This window comes from Arachis hypogaea, chromosome 13, assembly GCF_003086295.3.
Source record: "Arachis hypogaea cultivar Tifrunner chromosome 13, arahy.Tifrunner.gnm2.J5K5, whole genome shotgun sequence".
In the NCBI taxonomy this organism is placed as follows: Eukaryota; Viridiplantae; Streptophyta; class Magnoliopsida; order Fabales; family Fabaceae; genus Arachis; species Arachis hypogaea.
In genome coordinates, this window is record NC_092048.1 from 18,273,309 (window position 1) to 18,296,089 (window position 22,781).

The 22,781-nt window shown below is 37.0% G+C and overlaps 1 protein-coding gene across 1 annotated transcript; it reads right to left on the reverse strand.

Annotated features, from left to right (window-relative positions):
• Window positions 1-848: 848 nt before the first annotated feature.
• LOC112737550 (uncharacterized) lies at window positions 849-6,083 on the reverse strand. Its single transcript, XM_025787500.3, has 9 exons — window positions 5,434-6,083; window positions 4,641-4,688; window positions 4,448-4,507; window positions 3,776-3,859; window positions 3,538-3,642; window positions 2,872-2,985; window positions 2,670-2,770; window positions 1,283-1,394; window positions 849-1,141 (listed from the first exon to the last, which is right to left on the reverse strand). The coding sequence occupies exons 1-9, from the start codon at window positions 5,917-5,919 to the stop codon at window positions 1,013-1,015; spliced, it is 1,239 nt and encodes a 412-aa protein (XP_025643285.1). The 5' UTR covers window positions 5,920-6,083; the 3' UTR covers window positions 849-1,012.
• Between the last annotated feature and the right edge of the window lie 16,698 nt (window positions 6,084-22,781).

Genomic DNA, 22,781 nt, shown 5'->3' on the forward strand with positions numbered 1-22,781 from the left:
GCCACTTCGTGTGCGTCAGCGTTGAGGTCGTCCAATTCGCGTTTGGTGAGCATGACTTCCTCCATTTCGTGGCTGCCACACTTGGAATGGAGGGTCAGATGCACACAGTGGCCATTGCACCCATTTCGTAGGCTTGAAATGGAGAGTAATTCCATTTCGTGGGTGGTAAACGCAAAATGGCCATGCGCATTTTAATCACACTTTTCATCCATGCGCATTTTGGGAAATAATGATTTTCTTATGCGTACATGAATAAAAAAACCGGTATTACTATGTATTTTACATTCTTCATGTTTCACTTTTGTAAAAATCAATGAATTTCACTTTTGGGCCGTGTCCGAAAACTTTATTTTTTTTGGACAGGACATGTGTAGACATGGAAGACGCGTGTGTCGTATTCGAAATGTGTCTAACATGCTAACACGACAACTCATCAAAGTATCCGTACTTCATATGAAAAAATTTTGAAACCACCTTCAAATGTTGGCGGCAACTGAAAAGGAGTGGAGTTAGATGGATTTAATATTTTGTGTAATCCTCTTTTAAAATTTTTGCCTTCTGAAATGGTGGTGTTTGGATGTGGGCAGAGTTAAGGGGGAGAAAAGAGAACGTTTGAAGTGAAAATTAACCAAGAAGGGATAAATTATTAAGGAATCCTTTCCCGTGACAGCGTGAGGAACACAAGATTGCAGTGAGTAGCAACTTGCAATCATGGGGTTTCGGATGACGGAATTCGGTGTTTAGCATGTGTTCACTGTTGAAAGCATACATGTTCAATCTCAGCATCTTGCCATTTATAAGCGCAAACTAGTTACTTTAGTTATAAAAAAATTAAATAAAATGTGCGATTTAGGTAAAATTGCGATTCATTATGTGTAAAAAAAGAAAAAAAATTAAATGACTTTGCCCCAACTTTTCTGCGGATAGCAACATTTGTTTAAGCCCATGATTCAGTTAATACTTAATATCCTGTAGTTTGTAGAAGATAGTATCTCTGTATCTGTCAAGTGAGTCATTTCTTGGATGAAAGATATATGCCCGATATGATGGCCACCCCAGCCACGGCAACACCCACAGATGTGAGGATTTTGATTGCAGACATAGCTGGTTTTGGGGATGGAACTGTCATCAGATCCCTCATCTGAAAAACAATAGTAAAAAAGCAAACTTATGGTCAGAAAATCTAATATATCAAGAATGATACAAAGATATCACCTTTGAAGGGCACAAATTATAGCATATATAAAATTACACAACATAGGAAAAGAAATGTTTCACTAACCATTACAGGTTGCTTCCAGTGCTTCTTTATTCCTTGGAGATGCCCCTTCCCAACAACAGCAACCACTGACCTATTCTCGCTAGCCACTTTTAATAATGTCGAGGACATGTATCTATATAGTCACATATATTGTCATATGTAGTTAATATCATAGACAAAATATTAATGCATAATTATATGTATCGGGGGAAAAAAATTTATAGACATTCTAGACAAAGAGGCTAAATGGCCAATTGATAGAACCAGTGTAGTTAGTCAACCTCAATGCTCCCGTGTGAAGTAAAGCTGTGCCCATAAAAATATCTACAAAAGTAAATGCATGGTATGGATTTCATGATTTTTATCAATACATGGTGCGAAGAGAATGTAGGAAGGAGGGTTACAGGGGCATTCTAGTTCTGAAGAAACATAAGGGGCATACAAAAGATGAGTTAAAGAGTGAAAAAATGATCTGCAACACCGCTAGAAGGCAGAGGATGCTGTTTGTACACAAGAAAAAAGAAGGAAAATTTACGCATTAAGTAACCTATAACTGTGAAACATAGGCATTGACATAGCTACAAGCCTACAACAGACTAGGAGACACCAAAATTTTTAAACTTGAAGGACACACAAATAACCAAAATTTGGGTGGCTGGCCAAGGATTTTTATTTTTTATTTTTTTGAGGTTGGGTTAAGACTTAAGACACAATATCTTCAAATATTCATCGAATGACAAATTCTGAATATTCACTACTTTCTAAAGTATCCTTAGATTAACTTGATCTGTCTCCATAATTGTTATCTCTTCAGTTGACAAAAGGTACAGTTTCCAAAAGATAGAGGTAGTTGGTGTGAAGTAGGTTATAGGGTTGTGCTTTTTTTTTTATTAGGTTGAAGTGTTTGTGCCTTCTAGGGCAGTACGAAGTGTACCTAGATAGAGGAGTGATCACACCACTAAGTAAGCATGTTTGTGCTTTCTAGGGCGCTATGACGTACTGTTCATTCCATGTATAAGGAAACTATTTCATTGAACACCCATAATGCTATAGCGCGCTAGCCAAAAGGTGTATCTGGTTAGATGATTTAAAAATTTAAAACATAATAAATAACTACATTCTATCTACGACAACCCATTTAAAGGTCTTCCACATCCTACACTTTGAAACAAAATAGGTACACTTGTATGAAGTTTAATCCTCCTTGGTATTTCAATTCAGTTTTGGAAAGTGTCAATATCAGAACCATATCCTGTATATCCTCCTAGAACCCCCTCCGCTGTGGATTACAAAACTGTGGAGACAAATGCTGATGGAAGGAATCATTCTTTAAAGTGCAAAGGAAAAGGCAACAAGCAACAGACTTAATAAAGGAAATTTCAATAGTAACAAGTTAAAAAGAGCTTACTGATCTCGTTCATGCACAAGAGTCTCCATCAAAGTTGGAAATTGCTTACTCATTTCTTGAATAACTAAAGTTAGCACATCACTATCATTCATTTGCTTCAACTGAAGAAAGCAAGGAAAGGTTAGGATATGGACAACAATTTAACATTCACATGATAAATTAACACTTATAATGGCTAGTCAATCAGGATTATGCAATCTACCATTTTATTGAGATCATCTGAGCTGGGTAAAAAAACTGCTTGGAAAAGTAGAGAGTACAAAAACTTTGTCTTATGCCAAAGTGGCATCTTACTCCATGTTCTCCTTACTGTAATCTGTTTCAATCAGAGAACACAATACATGAGTACTAAATGAAATAGCAAGTGCTGAAAATAATAATGTGGGATGGAATTTTAGATGTTACATCTTCATGCAACAGTAAGAATGCTATCTTGCGACATGGTAGTCACAAAAGCTTAAGTCACTGTAACAGCCTCTCTGCTTTACTGCTATAAGACAGTGCATAAACCATACATTTCCATACCCTTAAATATACTCAAACATATGCAAACCTAATCCTCTACAAACCATTTTTGGTATGAAGTATACACATATGCCAGGGGGGGAAAAATACAGGAAATTCCAATTGAAAGAAGATATAGCATTCCGCACCACACCATTATATATTACAGCTAGCATTTCTGGCAGCTATACTGCATGAATTTATCCTCAACCGAAAGAACACCAGGATATGAAAAGGAATGGAAAACTATACTTATGCAACATAATTTATTTCAATCTTTCTAGCAGAGTTATACTTGAAATTACAAGATGACTAGAGTTCCTCCCAACAGTCGGCACAGATTAAAACAAAAGGCTTAACCAACCTGTACTGGGCGGTCGCCTAGGATCACCCTGCCACCATACTTCATTGCTTCTTCATATGCTACACGAAACTCAGAGCCAGGAAAGACTTCGAGCTTGCTAGCAATCTGTAGAAATGTTCAGGGAAGAAAAAATAGGGAATATGAGAAATACAACAATCTTGAGTAAGAACGACTCAAAGATCAGTGTAGCAATTCTCAAAGGGAAGATAAATATGATTGTCAAAAACAGTAAACATGCCTTGGCAAGGAACCAGCCATAAAGTACTTCAAACATATTATGTTTTTTCTTTATCAATGCAACCATCTCTGCCATCGTGGGTACCTGATAGAGGGAGATCCAGGAAATAAATAAACATAAAATAAACAAATAAATAACTCAATAGAAACTAACATAATGACAGAACAACCAAATAAGAACCAAACTATTGAAAAAAATGATAGAATAAAACATCAGTAGTATTATAGAATCAAGGAAACTAGTTGGCACTATAGTTTAATAATAACATAATATCTAGGCCACTGATCAACAATTTACTTTCAATTATCATCATATTGGCTATTGCTGAAAGAAAATATGATAGATCTCACCTTTGCGTGAAAGTAAAAATAAACTACTCATGGGTTAGCCAAACTTAAATCATTAAGGTAAAAGGCCAATATTTTATTCTCCCAAAAATAATGATGTTCAACCATCAGTCTAACACTAGTAAGACACAAAAATATTAAGCAATCTGATATGAAATCTTTCAAACTCTTCACTCCAAGAAGTTAGCATTCTGATGTCCACTAAGAGTAATATCATTTCCCATAACTGTAAAGTCTATGCTCTTAAATACAAAGGGGCAGAAGTAAAATGTCTGCACAAAGAAAGTGATACAAAAATCATCTAGGAAGGGTATAAAGCAGAAACCTTAAGATTTTGCAGGGTAAGCACTGCCACACGACTTGAGCACAATTCTAAGAAGACAACCTGCAGCCAAAGAAAGCCCAGACACATGGTATCCACGTTAAAACTATAAGGCAAAACAGCAGACAGCTAAACAGATGAATGACCCCATCTATCAAGTATCAACAAACTTTTAAACCGAGTTCAAGGGAAACACCTCTGGCTGCAGAAGACTGACAATTGCCTGAACTTCTCTGCTTGATTCCTGCAACCAACAATGTATATTTAAGCTTGAATATTAAGCTATAACCTGTCTATTCCCCATCTGAATTACACCTATAATTAGTTCAACTTAGTCTAGAATCACTTACACCGTTACACGTCTTATTTATTTATTTATTTTAACTTTATTTTTGCTTTGCTCTATGGCTGAATTTTCATGCAATGGTTTATCCGGTTAGCGTTTGGTGTGTCCTAGAATATTGTTTCTAGCTTTCCTGGATTAGGAAAAAGAAAGCAAAACTTTGTGGCAGTATGTAGTTTATGCCATTCTTTGGTGTATTTGGTTGGGGCATTGCATAACTCTCGCATCACATCTTTAATGGTAGAAATTCGAACAAGTATTTCACTTCTACTTGATGCAAAACACATGACCTTCTTTCAGTTGCAAAATAGATGTCTTCTTTCTGGTTCGTTCTCTTTGTATTATTGTTTCCTTCTTAGTAGCAAATTTCTTCTATTATAAAAAGTTAGCTCATTCTTATTCGTAACAGCTTATAATCAAAGGCTTGCTAAGCAAGCTGAAAAAAAACACGTAAAATTAGTGATATAATGATAATGAAAAGAAGAAAGGACCACTTCGTTAAGAATCAGAAAAATATCAACAAGTGAATTCCAATTAAATTAAATTGTACATAACAGAACCCTAATATAACGTTCCCGATCAAAGACAGTGACAATGTTCAATGCAGCGAAACGCAAAACCCGTTCCAGTTCAAAAGAGAGGTTACCTCGGAGACATGCGCGGTGCCGACGAGGTAGACGTCACACACACCGCCTTCGGCAGAGGACTCGCACGACAGCACCATCACGTTCCTGGAAAGTTCCTCCGGGAGCTCCGGATGACGTCGATCGGAACTTTCCGCCGGAGCCTCAGGAACCGACAAATCTCCAACGGCGGCAGAAGCACCAGCGCCGGAAGCCTCATCGATGCGAACCATGCTGTCAGAGAGACTCTCCATCTTCAGATCCTCGATGTGGACGAAGTCGTCGCCCACCGGTGCGGCGGACGGCGGCGTTTGCGCGTCGTCCATCGCTGGCCGGAGGAAGGTGTGGATAGGGCGGGTAGCAGCGGTGGAGAATTGTGCGAAGGAGAAGGTTCTAGAAAGAGAAACTGTTGTTGTTATGGGGAGATTGTGGGGTTTTAGTTTGGGGCGAAGGAAGTGAGTGAGTGTGGTGACTCGGGCGAGTTGAGAGCGAGTGAGCGGGTGAGTCATAAGCTATAGAAGACAACTTCGAAAATGGGCGTTATCTCTCTCTCTCTCTCTCTCCTTTTGATGACGTGAGACTATTTAGTGACTTGATGAATGTTTCTTCTTTCTTTATTCTGTATTGTATTCTGTTTTTGGACACTGTGGGCCTTCTTCGTTCAAGTTATTCCAAAGGTATCAGCTTGTATCTCACTCCCATTAAATTGAGAAAATATATTTTTTTAATAAAAAGATTTTTTTATTATTTTAATTTATTTAATAAATTTTTAATAATAAAAATAAAAATATTAAAAAATAGAAATTATTTTTTAAAAAAATCTTTTTATTAAAAAAATATTTTTTACATAATAAATAAATATATTTATATTATTATATTTAAATATAATTGAAAATAAAATTTTTTTATATAAAATTATTTTTATTTTCTTTAATTTTTTTTAAAAATCTCACCAAATCAAAAGGAGATTTTTTTTATTTAGATTATTTAAATATAATATTTACAAAAATGTGTAATCTATAGTGTATTTACTTATATGCACAACACCTCATATCCCGTCTACGGTGCCTAAAAATAGTTAAAAGCACATCTCGGGTAAACAATATCCGAAATATAATACATAAAATTAAAAAATGACAAATCGAGTGCTATATACCCGAGATATGATGATAAACAATTTTTAGGCATAGTACTAGAATATATATCTTATTGTAACGATTTAACTATAATATTGCATACTCGTATTATTGTACTCGTATGGTTATTGAAATATTCGATTTGAAAAAATTAACGATTTAAATTTTTTTAATTAAAAAGTAACAATTTAAAATTTATATGTTTTTGAATTAAAAAATTAGGTTATCTGTTGAGAAACGCTTTTGGGATCGTCCATTTGTTTTGCTGTTGTGCGCGTTCCTTCTTTCTGTTCTTCTTTAAGGTTGGTTTTTCTTTTGTTCTTCTTTATCTGTTTTTTACTGTTATTGGTTGATGTTCTTTGGTAAAGCTTCATGTTGTTGTTTCTTATTTTCCTAAAAATGTGGGTTTTTGTACGTAGAAGTTCTTATCCTTTCTCATTCTTGCTTATTCTCTTGGTTATCGTAAACCTTCATTACTGTTTGTAAGAATTTTTAGAATCTGGTGGAGTTTGAATTTGCTAAATTTATGACTTTATTTGTTGAATTTCTAAAGTTTTGTCTTGTCTCTAAATGGTGCCATTTTCATTCTGAGTAATGGTGCCATTTTGTATTATAATAAAGCAGGTTGAAGGTCCCATTCTTAAAGATGATCCGACCATTTTTGTGTGACGAGTTGTTGTTCCCGATTTGTAAGTCGTCAGTTTTTGTGGTAACAACTTTCTTTTATTTTGTAGGTATAGTTTATGTCTCGCTCAATAATTCTCAGCATGTCTACTAAAGTTTCGTCTAACTTAGATTGGGTAGATGTTATTATTCTCTTTGCTGTCCCTGTAGTTGATAACAAGTATATAGAGATGTTTCCTAGGCAGAATAGGATTTGTAGGAGGAGGGAGAATGAGGAGAAGTATGGGATAGTGCCTATGACCTTGAAGATAGGATTCGCTTTTCCCGACTTGATAAGTTGGAGCGCCATTTCATTTTTATGTATGAATGTCTTTTTATTAGATTAGAGGTGAGTCTTTCCTTTTTTGATTTGGACTTAGAAATTCTTTGTATTTGTAAAGTTGCCCCTTCTTAGTTTCACCCTAACTCCTAGGTTTCATGAAAGTTTATCAGCTAGTTAGTCGGGAGCTCGATCTTCCATTGTCTTCCAAGATTTTCTTTTATCTTTTCCAACTTGCTAAACCATTTAGTTCTAAAAAATAGTATTGAATTTTTTTCGGGCTATCTAGGGGAAGAAAGTATTCTCTATTTTTGACTATTCATTTCATGATTTTAAGAATCATGTCTTTAAGGTCTGATCTTTGGAAGGTGCTCGACCTTTTTCTTGAATGAGAGAAATGAACCCGTGTTTACTCTTATACTGGTAGGAGGTTTTCAACATTATCAAATATAATCTTGAGAATTTAGATGAAGTGGAGGAGTGTGTAATGGCATTTTTTCATGAGTATTGCGGTCGAGCACTTAATCTTGACACCAAATTTTTTTTTATAGAAAAGCCAAGCTATGTTCGTACCGAACTAGGTAGTTAGCTTTCCTTTGTTGAATATTTTTGCTATTTATATCTGGATTATATATCTTGAGTTTCTTTACTTATTTTATCCTTTATAGCGAAGACTAGAGTAATCGTTTAATAGCTATTGTGCCTCAACCTCTCTTAGACTACAAAAAAGAAAAAAAGAAAAAGCTTGCCCCATCCATGAGTAAATATTTCGTAGTAGCCTCATTTTCCATTCCAAAAAAAAGAGAAAATTCGAAACAATTAGAATTTTTTGGAGATTGGATGCAGTTACTAATTCATGATCTGACATATACAGAATGAAATTTGACTTGATTCTTCTTTGTTTCCGAAGTAACTCTCATCAACTAGCACTACTACAGGAAATTCTTTAGCACTGAATTGAAGTATTCTTCTGACTTGATACTACTCATTTTGATACTAAAAAGCCTTCTCCTTTTTATCCTCATGAATCCACCAATACTATGCTTTTTTCTATGTTTATATTAGTATTATTTACTCAGCGACTCGGACGCGTTGCAGAGAGTTCGACAGGCTAAAAAAATGATGTTGCCCGGGCTATCCAGCTGAAGGAAACTGCCAAGTCGGGTGACACTTCTTCTCCTTCAAAATCGGACACGAGCTCTTCCCAGTCGGGTAAAGTAATTCCTGATCCTCCCCCTCCCCCTCCTCCTCCTTTTACTGAGTCCACTCCTCGACCCACCCCTCTTGTGCCTCCTTTTACTGAGTCAAGTTCCAAGAAATGCAAAGCCCTTTTGTTCAAATCTAGTAGTGTATACGACCAGGGATTCAACGCTGTGGCTTTTTGTGAAGAGCAAATTCTTTCTCATAGTTTCATAAGCATGGATGATGTCTCCATAAAAAACCATCTGCAGGTTCTGGCCCGAGGAAGTATTCGGATAGCTGAGGTGTGCTCAAATTTGCTCAAACAACTCGAAGAGACTCCTATTGGCGCTACCCAATGGGAGTCGACCAATCTTCGAGCCGAGGTGGCGTCTTTGCGGGAGGTCAAAAAGGAGCTGGAAGATGAAAAAGGAGTTCTCTCGGCAGACGTCTTGAAGCTTCGAGAGAGGGTGAAATAGTCTGAAGCATCTTGTGTCATGGTGGAGGGTTTGAAGAAGAAGGTTGAAGAGAGTTATACTCACATCTTTGGAAAGAAATTAAACCTAAAAGAGGAGGTTGCCAGGTTGAAGGAAGAGTACGAGGGCCTGGAAGAATCGATGGCTCAGGGTATGGACGAAATGACCGAGAATTTGAAGGCCCAATTTTGGGTACTTGCTCTCAACGTGGACCTTTCTCCCATTGATCCTGACAAGTTTGTGGTTGATGGGAGGATTATCTTTTCTAAAGAAAATGCCACCCCTTCTGGAGATCCGAAGACTACTAGTGCCTGAGTTGAAGAAGCTTTCTAGAGTTTCCCAACTTGAATCAATAAAGAATCTCCTTTTTCTCCTACCTAAGATGAGACTCTCCCGACCTCTCTATCTCGAGCTGATGGAGCAACCATCATGGTTACTGATGAGCAGGATCCTCCTTTCTCTTAGCTTTATTTCAAAAATCTCTTTTGTATTTGATGGCCTGGTCTGTGGGTCTTTGAATATTTTATTTTTGTAATAATTCAATTTGGATACTTGCTTTCTGAATACTCATATTTGTGGAATTTTTACCCCTTTAGGGGCCTTTTGAAATGCCTTAGCTTTTGCTTATAAGTGTTGTCGTAACTTTTATGTTCCTTAGCTTTTGCTTATAAGTGTTGTCGTAGCCTTTATGTTGTGCTTTTGTTTTTTTTTTCAAATATCACTTAACACACTTTTTATCATTTGGGGATGCTATCCTCTTTTTAAGAGTGTTGGTAATATAAGGTATTTGAGACTTTCTTTTACAACTTTGCTCGAGATGTTTTATGAAGTCATACATCTTGTTTGGATTACCCTCTTTTTCATAACATTTTGCTCAAACTGTTATAAGTTCGGATAGGATTTTGCCTTCCTAATATTGAGGCTTGAATCTGACCTTAATAGATCGGTCTTGTTTTATCAAGTTACTTTTACGATTCGTTTTAGGCTTGCTTCTTTTGCTAACTCATTTTTGTACAAATAGCTTAATGAGGTTGGACCACGATCTACTTACGTATTTTTTTACACCGATTTGGACCTTGTCGCTTTGTCTTGTCGACCATCTAGGTCAGGCAACGATTTTTGCGCTTTATCAAGCTTAAATCGATGCGTTTAGTAGAACAATTAATTGTAGAAAATGAGAGAAATGACAATTTATCATTAATGAAAAATGATGCTATTTTGCTACTAAGAGTTTTTCTATCTTTAACTCCTAGCCCTTGTTATGATGCCTCGCTAAAACTCCCTTCGAGAAAACCCTTCTCAGAAAAAAACCTACAAAGTCGGAAAAAAAGAGTACACCAAAGAACAAGGTGCGCTTTCTAGCTATAGTATCTTTTCATGTTGTATGCATACCATGACCTAGGGAGCTCGTTTCCTACTAGGTTGGACACTTTGTAGTAACCTTTTTCCACGACTTCAATGATCTTGTAAGGTCTTTTCCAATTTGCAGCTAACTTCACCCGACTTCTGTACTCCAATGTCATTCCTGATCAAGATGAGGTCGTTTATGGCAAAACTTCTTCTGATAACTTTCTTGTTATACCTTGTCGACATCTTTTGTTTTAACGCTTAATCTCTTATCCGAGCTTGTTCTTGGATTTTTGGGAGGAGGTCAAGCTCTTCTTTTTGAGCTTGAATGTTTTCTATTTCATTGTAGAACCTTACCCTTAGGCTTTATCCATTTACTTCAATAGGAATCATTGCTTCTATGCTATAAGTAAGTCGGAACGGAGATTCTCCTGTTGTGGGATGGAGAGTTGTCCAATATGCTCATAGAAATTGGGAGTGCTCCTCAGCCTATACTCATTTTGCATCTTGTAGTCTTTTTTTAAGCCCCACCAATATGACTTTGTTCGCAGCTTCTGCTTGTCCATGAGTCTGAAGGTGCTCTACTGATGTGAATTGGTATTTGATCTTAAGGCTTGCCACCAAGTTTCTGAAGGTCGATTCGGTGAAATGAGTACCACTATCCGTAGTTATGGAATATAGAACTCCAAATCGGGCGACAATGTTCTTATAGAGGAATCGCCAACTTCTTTGGGCCGTAATAGTTGCCAAAGGCTCTGCCTCAATCCACTTAGTGAAATAATCAATCCCGACTATGAGGTATTTCACCTGTCCGGGTGCCTAAGGAAATAGTTTGAGAAGGTCCAAATCCCATTTTGCAAAAGGCTATGGCGAGGTGACACTGATGAGCTCTTCAAGTGGGGCCACATGAAAGTTGGCATATAGCTAACAGAACGGGCACTTCTTGACAAAGTTGGCCGCATCCTTCTATAAAGTCAGCCAATAAAAGCCAGCTCGCAATATATTTTTAGCTAGTGACCTTCCCCTAGATGATTTCCACAGAAGCCACAATGGACTTTTTCTAGGACCTCTTTAGCCTTGGAGGACGAAACGCATTTTAGTAAAGGTCTGTATACTCCTCTTCTGTAGAGAACGTTGTGAACTACAGTATAGCTCTGTGCTTTCCTTACGAGTCTCCTTGCTTCCTTTTCTTCTTTAGGGATGATATCGAATTTGAGGTATTCAATAATAGGAGTCATCTAACCCAAGTTAAGATTGGAGATTATCAGTGCGTCCGACTTATCGACTTCCTTGGCAACTGATGGTGTATGGAGAGTTTTCTGGGTCAAGCTTTATTGTTATCCCCTGGGTTAGTGCTAGCCAGTTTGGAGAGGGCATCAAATTGACGATTGAGTTCCTGAGTTATATGTCTGACCTCTGTTTTCTGGAATTGTCCGAAGTGTTCTAGTGTTTTCTCCAAGTACCTCTTCATGTTAGGATCTTCAGCTTGGTAATCCCCATTTATCTGAGAGGTTATTACTTGGGAGTTGTTAAACACAGTGACTTTTGCTACTCCGACTTCTTTGACTAGCCTTTAGCCAGCAAGCCTGGCTTTATATTTAGCTTGGTTGTTGGAGGCCGAAAACTCAAATTTTAACGAAATCTCCACCCGAGTTCCTTCCTCATTTTTAAAAATGATTCCTACTCCACTACCAACTTATTTGATGATCCATCCACATATAAATGCCAAGTTTTTGGGCTTCCTTGTTGTTTGCTCAAGTATTCAGCTAAGAAGGATATTGCAATTTGATGGTCATACAAGCTTCATATTTAAGGTCGAACTCGGATAATTACCCGTCGGATTTTTCCAACAGTAACAGGGCATAAATTGAAATCACAAACCATATTCTCCCTCATTTCAGATTCACCCACTCTCTCACTCACCACCCTCTGCCGCCGCCACCACCGAGACCACCACCGTCACAGCTTTCTCTCTGTCGCCGTCAACACATCGCCGACTGTAACACCCTTACTACCAGAATGTCACATTTTCAGCTGTGCCACTCTGATAGTGAGGATGTTACGACAACTTCTATGTACTAAATAATAGAATAAGAGCCTTTGACTCGAAACTGTATCGCTGTTTTCTTTGAAAAATCGGAAATAGCTTTTATTTTAATCAAACATGCATATATAACCAAAATCAATCACAATCCTCATATATGTATATATAAACATATCAGACTTCGTATACAAGTAACTTATAAATAGCATAAGCATACATATCATTACAACTCCTATCCCTCTTACAAAAATATAATAATAAAGGCGAGCGAAAACTATAATATATATATATATATATACACACACACACACACAATAATATATAATACAATCAGATGCGCAGAAGGAATTTCTTAAACTCTTCGTCCGTCTTGAAAAGGAAAATTTGTAAGGGTGAGAACATCGTTCTCGCTGGTTCTCAATAGAGGATTTTTAAATTGAAAACGGGTAAGGGTAATTTTGGTAATTTTACTAAAAGTAGGGGTAATAGAGTAATAAAAAAAACTAATTTTAATCCAATAATAATATCTATAAAAATAATATTTAATTATCAACTTATAATTTATTTTCTAATAAATAATCTAATTCAATCATTAGAGATAATCAAATTAATTTTCTTTAAATTATAAAATAAAGTTCAAAATCTAATTATTCAAATTTAAAGCATATAAAATTCTCATTATTTTCTCAATCACTAAAGTTTTAAATCAATAATAAGAAAATACTCAATTAATACAAAAATCTCTGAAAATAATATCTTCAATAAATAAAATAAATCGTAAATAATTTATTATTTAATTTTCAAAAATCTGGGGTCTTACATCTTCGACACCTCCCTTCTTCTCCTTCTTCTGCTCTTCTCCTTTCTCCTTGCACCGTTAAATCACCGTCGCCCCCACCACCATCGCGTTGCTGCTGCCCTCCAGCCTTTGGCGACTTCCCGAGCATTCGGCGACCACCCTTCCGCTTCCTCTAGCGGCAATGTCATAATGCCGCTGCATCTTCACATATTCTCAGTTCTCTCCTATTTCTGCATTTCAGGTTTCTTTAAACTCTTTTTCTTTCTTCTTCAAATTATGTTTTGTTTAGGTTGTTTCATTATTCTAATTTTAGTTAGTTAATTTAGTTAGAGTTAATTTTTTGCTTTTAGTGGATTTTAGGTGGTTAAGATAGGTTAGTTTTAGGATGATTAGTTTGTGTTATATTGCTGAAAGTGTTGAAAATTGACTGAATTGATGGGTAATACTGCTGATTTTGTGTTGAATATGCTGAATTTTTGCGAATTGATGTTAAAAAACTATTTATTTTGTTGAACAATTACTGAAATTTAGTTAAATTTGTTGCTGTGTTGCTTAAAAAATCAGTTAGCTAAATCTTTTGTTGCTGTAAATCTTTAGTTCTTTTGCCAAGTATATTAAATTTATCGTTGAATTGAAAATTTAGGATGGGTGTATAGTTTCTGTGATGAGGATATTAATGCTTTGATAAGCATGTGCTTATGCCTTTGGCTAGCCATGTAATAGGATTTTAGTAGTTTGTGTTTCGCAGCTGTTTGTTAGTTGTTTGCTAATATTTTCGTAATTTATACACACAGAACTTTTGCCAAGTATATTGATTTTGGGTGGTTAAGATAAGTTAGTTTTAGGATTATTAGTTTGTGTTATATTGCTGAAAGTATTGGAAATTGATGGATAATCCTGCTAATTTTGTGTTGAATATTCTGAATTTGTGTTGAATTTGATGAAATTTGTTTGAATAAAATTGAATTAATGTTGAACTTAGTATTAAATAACATTGATTTGTTATTCTGAATTTCTGTTAATTGGTATGCTATTTTCAGATATGATGACGGGTAGAGGTCTGCCGGATCGGGCTGCTGATCGTGGTCGTAGCCATGGTCGGGGTAGAGGGAGGGTTTCTTCCTATACCGCTGGGACTTCTGGATACTCTCCCTCTACTCTGACCACTTCGGTGACATCACAGGTTGCAGGTTTAACAAGCCAGCCGTTTATCATGGTCCCTAACCCTAACTACGTGCCTCTGTCTACGGTGACGACACTGCCTCCTACCGCTCAGCATCCCGCTGCAATGCCGACGCTGCCTCCAGCAACGAAATCTGCAGTTCTGAAGTCTTCTCATGGAAGTGAGGCAGCTGATGCCCCTCCACCACCTCCCATCATACGGTTGACCATTTGTCCTTATGGCGGTACGAGATAACCTTTGAGTTTTATATATTTCCTGATTATTGTTATTGCTGAAAGTTCAACTCCTGGTTATTGATTCTTGTTTAGTGGGTGTAAGTTTGACTGCTTGAAAGTGTTTTCTGTTTCCTAATTATGGAATTGCTGAAAGTTCAATTCCTGGTTATTGATTCTTGTTTAGTGGATTTAGGTTTCATTACCTGAATGTGTTTCCTATTTCATTGATTGTGGAATTGCTGAAAGTTCAATTCCTGGTTATTAATTCTTGTTCAATGGATTTAGGTTTCAATGCCTGAGTGTGTTTCCTATTTCATTGATTGTGGCGCATTCCAGTTATAGATGAAACTTTGATGAAATTTCTATAAAAACTCTCTGTATATTATGGTTTGTTTGTGAATTGTTGATAAGTTCGCACCGAACAACAATGCATGTACTCAGAAGATGACCAACGTCATCAAGCTGATGTACGACCATCCTAGCCCAGCTACAAAAAGATCCCCGCTGAAACCAAACATTGATGATTTGATAAATTAGCGGTGATTAATTTTTTTTTAAGTTTTAAACCTTTTTAGCTAGTTTATATCCTCTGTTTTGAGTAACTAATTCTAAAGTTTCTTTGTGTAGCAGCACTTTATATAGGACGCTAAGCACAATCTTACCATCAGGAAATTATTCGATCATAGAATGGGTCGGCGGCTCTAGCAAATGCTGGATGATGTTCGTTAGGGGCGGGACCACCTGACGACCTGGCTCTGACCGAAAATAAAGAAGGCTCTATTAGTTAGTGAGAGACCGATGAGGGGTTCAGACATCAGCGTCTCACCAACAGAACAAACAAGGCATCGGCCAGGTCACCTAAGTATACCGGCGACTCAGCGACCTTCATGAAGACTAAGGCTAACCTGGTATGTAGTGTTTTTAATTTTGTTAATAATTTAGTAATATTCTTTTACATATCATTACTACGAATCCTAATCATATTGTTTCAATGCAACATGTGTAGTCAAAGTCGTTGGATCGTCAGGCGACATTGGCGGAAACTTTCAAGTACACCCACACGTTGAAGGAGAACAAAGAGAGATTTGCTGATCAGCAGTCTCAGGATCATTATGTGAGTAAACATACATCTGATTATCTTCTGGTATAAAATTATTAAGGACTAACTGTATAGCTATCTTACTAATCACAATAACATGTGTTACACAGGAGTCTTATACACAGAGACTAGATACTGCGACTCAAAAATCTCAGCAAAGTGGGGAGGACACCACTGATGGCTCTGCTACTTTAGTTGTTGTTCTTGATGTGGTTTGGCACGAGACTGCCTCAGTGCCATACAAGAACCGTGAATACGAGTTGTGGTCATTCTTCGCCAGCAGCCTCCGCACCTCCAGTTGAGGCCGTCGTTAGGTTCTACCACCAGTTGAGCTGTCGAGCTCGTGGAAGGTGTGGATTTGAGGCTTCAGGTGCAGGAGATCCAATGCAGGCTTCACCAGCAGGCACGAAAGCTGAACGATTATCAGGAGAGGTATCAAGAGATCCTCACATGCTTGACGAATATGAATGACCTCAGGCTAGAGTGGAGGGAGCAGTTGGAGTGACTTCAGTAGATGGAGGCTCAGATAGAGGTATACCAGTCTCAGATGCGCGCCGCTGGCATCATCCTTGCTGGTGGCAGCACCGCTGCTGGTGCCACCAGCAGCGGTCCTGCACAGACATCACCGCCTTCTACTCTGCCTTATTTTTCATTGTAGTTATTTGGTGGACTTGACTTTAATTTATTTGCATATTGTATTATTTATTTTAAATAATAGGTTTTATTTTTTATGAATTGATCATTAATTGTACCAAAAATAAATTTAAATAGAAAACTAAAATTGACCATTTATTTCATTTTTTTAAATTGACGTTTACTGTCGGACTTATCGAGAGAATAATCCGACAATAATAGTGCGGGCAACAATATATTTGGCGCCAACAATACCGTCAAAAAATGCACCGATAATCAAATAGTTTTTCAAACAGTTAATTCTCTACTAAATACGGGGTAAACATGTACCGGCGAGATTTATACCGTCTGATTGCTTCCGACAGTAAGTTAATTACAGTCAATTTTTTTTTCATTTTTCTGATGGTACTCAGCATTTTTCTTCTAGTGTATGACCTTGTCTAAAATGGCTAAGTATAGCACGAGTTCTTCTCCTTCTTTGGGTCGGGTCAAGATTGTGGCTGGCTCAAGAATTGTTTAAAAATCTTGGAAGGCTTGCTCACATTCTTGAGTCCATTGAAACTGATATCCCTTCTTGAGGATTGCAAACAATGGTAGGGATTTCATAGCCGACCCAAACAAGGTTGTCAGCCTGCCATTTAACTGTTGGATCTCTTTTAAGCAGGTCGGGCTTTTCATTTTCATGATCGCCCTACATTTGTTCGGGTTGGCTTCGATGCCTCTTTGAGTGAGCATGAATCTTAGGAGCTTCTCGGCTTCTACTGCAAAGGTGCACTTTATGAGATTTAATCTTATCTCGTGCTGCCTTATCGTGTTAAACACTTCTGTGAGGTCGGACAGTAGACTAGTTTCTAGGTGGGTTGAGAACACCTTGTTCATTAATCTTTGGTAAGTGGCTCTAGCATTTTTCAACCCAAAGGGCATTACCACAAAGCAATAGTTAGTCTTGGGAGTAATGAAAGAGGTCTTCTCTTGATTTGACTTATACATTGGAATTTAGTTGTATCCCGAATATGCGTCCATAAAAGACAAGTATTTGTAGCTTGAGGCCGAATCTACCAGAGTGTCGATATTGGAAAGTGGATAAGGGTCCTTAGGACAAGTTTTGTTGAGGTCGGTGTAGTCAACACACATCCTCTACTTCTCGTTTTATTTCCTTCACGAGTACTACATTAGCAAGCAATAACAAGTATTTTATCTCCCTTATAAAATTGGCTTTTAACAGTGTCTGGACTTGTTCTTCTACGACTTCTACTCTTTTAGGACTGAGTTTTTATCGTTTCTGCTGGACTAGTCGTGAGCCCGAGTAAATAGCAAGCTTGTGGCTCATAAGGTCGGGGTGGATCCCAAGCATGTCAAAAGCTTTCCAAGCGAAGAGGTCGGAGTTTTCTTGTAGGAGCTTAATGAGGTTTTGTTTTAGTTGTTCTTCTAGGTTATCCCCTACATTGGTTGTTTTTCCGATTTAGTCCCCAATCTGAACCTCCTTTATCTTTTCTTCAGGTTGGGGTCCCAGTTCCTCCCAAATTCAAACACCTCCGAGCTCTATGGTGTTGACCTATTTCCCTTTCATGTACCCTCGTAGGTTCAAGCTTTCATTGTAGCATCTTCTTGCCAGTTTATGGTCTCTCCTCACAGTGGTATTCTCTCAGGAGTGGAAAAATTCATGCAAAGGTGAAGGGTGGAGACTACTGCAAAGGTGAAGGGTAGAGACTACTATGTAGTCTATGCTCAAGGTTTTTTATCTTGAGCCCTTTTCCAAAGGTGGTGTAAAGAGAAATAAACCCTGGGAGTCAGATCGTAGTGTCTCCCTGATCGAAGAGGTTATCTGGGTATACTCTCAAATCCTTTTCCTCCAAGCCCAACTTATCAAAAGCTAGTTTAAACAAGATGTCTGCTGAGCTCCCTTGATCTACCAGAGTTATGTGGAGGTTCACATTGGCAAGTATCACTGTGACCACGACAGGGTCGTCATGTCCAGGCGCTACCCCTTGGGCATCCTCTTTTGTGAAGGTGATCAAGGGAAGGTCAGGCACCTCAACTTCCTCACCGACCTGGTAAACTTCTTTTAAATGCCTCTTGCAGGAGGATTTTGTTACTCTTGCTCATGCAAATCCTCCAGCAATCATATGGATGTGCCTTTCAGGAGTTTGTGGTGGTCAATCTCGGCGAACCCTATCTTCTTGATGAGCGGATAATTTATACGCTTTTTGGCATTGTTTTTAATATGTTTTTAGTATATTTTAGTTAGTTTTTATTATGTTTTTATTAGTTTTTATTCAAAAATAATATTTCTGGACTTTACTATGAGTTTGTGTATTTTTCTGTGATTTCAGATATTTTCTGACTAAAATTGAGGGACCTGAGCAAAAATCTGATTCAGAGGCTGAAAAAGGACTGCAAATGCTGTTGGATTCTGACCTCCCTGAACTCAAAGTAGATTTTCTGGAGCTAAAGAAATCCAATTGGCGTGCTCTCAATTGCGTTGGAAAGTAGACATCCTGGGCTTTCCAGAAATATATAATAGTCCATACTTTGCCCGAGATTTGATGGCCCAAACCGGTGTTTCAAGTCAGCATAGAAATTCTGGCGTCAAAACGCCAGAACTGGCATGAAAGCTGGAGTTAAACGCCCAAAATGGCACAAAAGCTAGCATTTAACTCCAAGAAAGGTCGCTACACGTGAAAGCTTCAATGCTCAGCCCAAGCACACACCAAGTGGGCCCCGGAAGTGAATTTCTATACTAACTATTCTAGCTTACTCATTTTCTGTAACCCTAGGTCACTAGTTTACTATAAAAACTACTTTTAGTGATTCATCTTGTACCTCATGACACTCTACACGTTTCATATTGTATCTTCTATGGCATGAGTCTCTAAACCCCATTGTTGGGGGTGAGGAGCTTGACGTTGGGATTTTTGCCAGTAAAGAATTTCATAAAAACAGTTGCGTTGTAGATATAGTCTCTAAACCAACAAAAATCCCTTCGTACAAATGTTTTGGTTGTCACAAGTAAAAAACCCCTTAAAAATTGTTAACCGAGTATTCAAACATCGGGTCGTCTTCTCAAGGAACTGCAAGGAAGTATGTTCTTATTATTGGCTATAAAGGTTGTAATCGGGGTTTAGAAGGTGAGAAGCAAGTGATTTGAATGACAAGTAAAGTAAATGGCAATTAAAATAAATAAATACTGTAAAGCAACTTTTGGCAAGGTAAGAGAAATTGGAAGTCCAACTTAGTTATTCCTCTCAACAATAGTGAAAGTTGAATCTTAATTCCACTTAGTTAACCTTTACTAAAGTAAAGGAAAGTCAAGGGATTAATTAGTTTGACCTTCGAATCCTATTTATTTCCTAAGAAAAAGTTGGGATTATTGAAGTTCAGTTCAATTAGTAAGATAACGATTATCAATTATGCTGAGTTTAATAATGTTGAATTACTGATTTCTTAACCAAGACCAAAAAGGGAAAAAGTAAAATTGTTGGAATAAAAATGTCCTTAGATGGGAAGCAATAATAACTTAAATTAAAGAGAACAATAATAAACTGAAATACCTCAAATAATCATTAATTCAAATAATAATCTGTAACATGGAATAATTCATAAGCCAATTGGGCAACATCTGTAGATACGAATAAAAGCATTAAAGTAAAAGTAGCATAGAAACATAAATTAAAGTAAATATTAAACCTGGATCGAGAGTCACTCTTAAAAACTAAGAGAAGTCCTAAATCCTAATCCTAAGAGAGAGAGGAGAGAATCTCCCTCTCAAAACTAAATCTAAATCATGGAAAGTAATAAAAATGTGAGCTCTCTTTTGAATGGATGCATTCTCCCACTTTATAACCTCTAGTCTGCGTGTTCTGTACCTGAATCTAGGCCAAAAAGGCTTCAGAAATCGCTGGGGGCGTATTCTGTAAATTTTGATACATGGCCTCTGTCACGCGTCCGCGTGGGTCACGCGTCCGCGTGGGTCACGCGGTCGCGTCATCTGGAGTTTTCCTTGTGGCGCGGTCGCGTCGGTCACGCGTCCGCATCGAATGCGCTATGCTCAAGTCGCGCGGCCGCGTCAGTCATGCGGCCGCGTCGCTGCTTCTTCGCTCCTGGCACGCGATCGCGTCGTCCATGCGATCGCGTGGATGCCAGTTTCTTCAAAACTCCGTTTCGCACTTTCCTTCCATTTTTGTACGTTTCCTTTTCCATCCTTTAAGTCATTCTGTCTTAGAAAATCTGAAACTACTCAACACACTAATCACGGCATCAAATGGAAATAAAGGTAATTAAAATAATTAATTTTAAAGCTTAGGAAACATATTTTTCACGTACATCACATAATAAGGAAGGGAAAGTAAAACCATGCAATTAATATGAATAAGTGGGTGAAGGATTGAATAAATCATTCAAACTAAGCACAAAATAACTCATGAAATATGGGTTTATCAGAGCTCTGCTGTGTTTCGATGAATTAATGCAATTACTACTGTTTTCCATTCTATCATGCTTGCTTCTATTCTAAGATATTCATTCGCACTTCAACCTGATAAATGTGATGATCCGTGACACTCATCATCATTCTCACCTATGAACGCGTGCCTGACAACCACCTCCATTCTACATGCAATCAAGCTTGAATGTGTATCTCTTGAGTTTCTAATCTAAGATTGGAACCTTCGTGGTATAGGCTAGAATTATTGGCGGCCATTCCTGAGATCTGGAATGTCTAAACCTTTTGTCTGTGGTATTCCGAGTAGGATCTGAGAAGGGATGACTGTGACGAGCTTCAAACTCACAAGTACTGGGCGTAGTGACAGACGCAAAAGGATCAATGGATCCTATTCCAGCATGAGTGAGAACCGACAGATGATTAGCCATGCGGTGACAGCGCATTTGGACCATTTTCACTGAGAGGACGGATGGTAGCCATTGACAACAGTGATCCACCAACATACAGCTTGCCATGGAAGGAGCTTTGCGTGTGTGAAGAAGAAGACAGTAGGAAAGCAGAGATTCTGAAGATAGAGCATCTCCAAAACCTCAACCTGTTCTCTATTACTGCATAACAAGTATTTATTTCATGTTCTTTTACTTTTTACAATTAAATCTGAGAATTATTGATATCCTGACTAAGAGTTACAAGATAACCATAGCTTGCTTCAAGCCGACAATCTCCGTGGGATCGACCCTTACTCACGTAAGGTATTACTTGGACGACCTAGTACACTTGCTGGTTAGTTTTGCGGAATTGCAAAAGTGTGATTGTAATTTCGTGCACTAAGTTTTTGGCGCCGTTGCCGGGGATTGTTCGAGTTTGGACAACTGACGGTTTATCTTGTTACTTAGATTAGGAATAATTTATTTTTGTTGGTTTAGAGTCACTAAATTTGAGTCTTTTATTTGAGTTAGTTTCATATTTTAAGTTTGGTGTCAATTGCATGCTTTTATTTTCTTTTAATTTTTCGAATTTGCATGTTCTTAGTTCTTTCTTGATCTTTAAAGTTTGGTGTCTCCTTTGTGTTTTCCTTTAAATTTTCGAAAATTTGTGTTTGATTTTCTAAAAATTTTAAGTTTGGTGTGTTTTTGTGCTTTTATTTACTTAAAAATTTTCAAAAAAATTGTTCTTGGTGTTCATCTTGATCTTCAAAGTGTTCTTGGTGTTTATCTTGACATTCAAAGTTTTCTTGTTTGTTCTCTTTGTTTTGATCTAAAATTTCTAAGTTTAGTATCATTTTGTTGTTTTTCTCTTTCCTCATTAAAATTCAAAAATAAAAAATATCTTTTCCTTATTTTACTCATAAATTTCGAAATTTTGCATTAAAATAGTCAAAGATTTTCAAAATATATCTTTTTTTAGTCAAGTCAAAATTCTAATTTCAAAAATTGATCTCTTCAAATCTTTTTCAAAAATCAAATCTTGTTAATTTCTTCAATCATATCTTTTCAATCATATTTTTTTTTAAATTGCAATCATATCTTCTCAATCATATCTTTTTCAAAATAATTTTCAATCATATCTTTCTGATTGCTGATTCCAAAATCTTTTTAATTAATTAATTAATTTAGTTTTCAATTTGCTTTTATTCCATTTTCTTCTAATTTTCGAAAATCATATCTAGAATTTTTCAAATCTTTTTAATTAATTAGCCATTTTAGCATTTGAATTATTCTTTTATCTTTTTACTTTTTCTCTTAATTTTCGAAACTTTTATTTTACCTCCCATTTATTTTGTTTTATTTTATTCGGTTACTTTTAATAAAAAAAATTAAAAATATATTTTATTTGCAATTCACATCATCTCCCTTTCTCCATCATGGACCTAAGT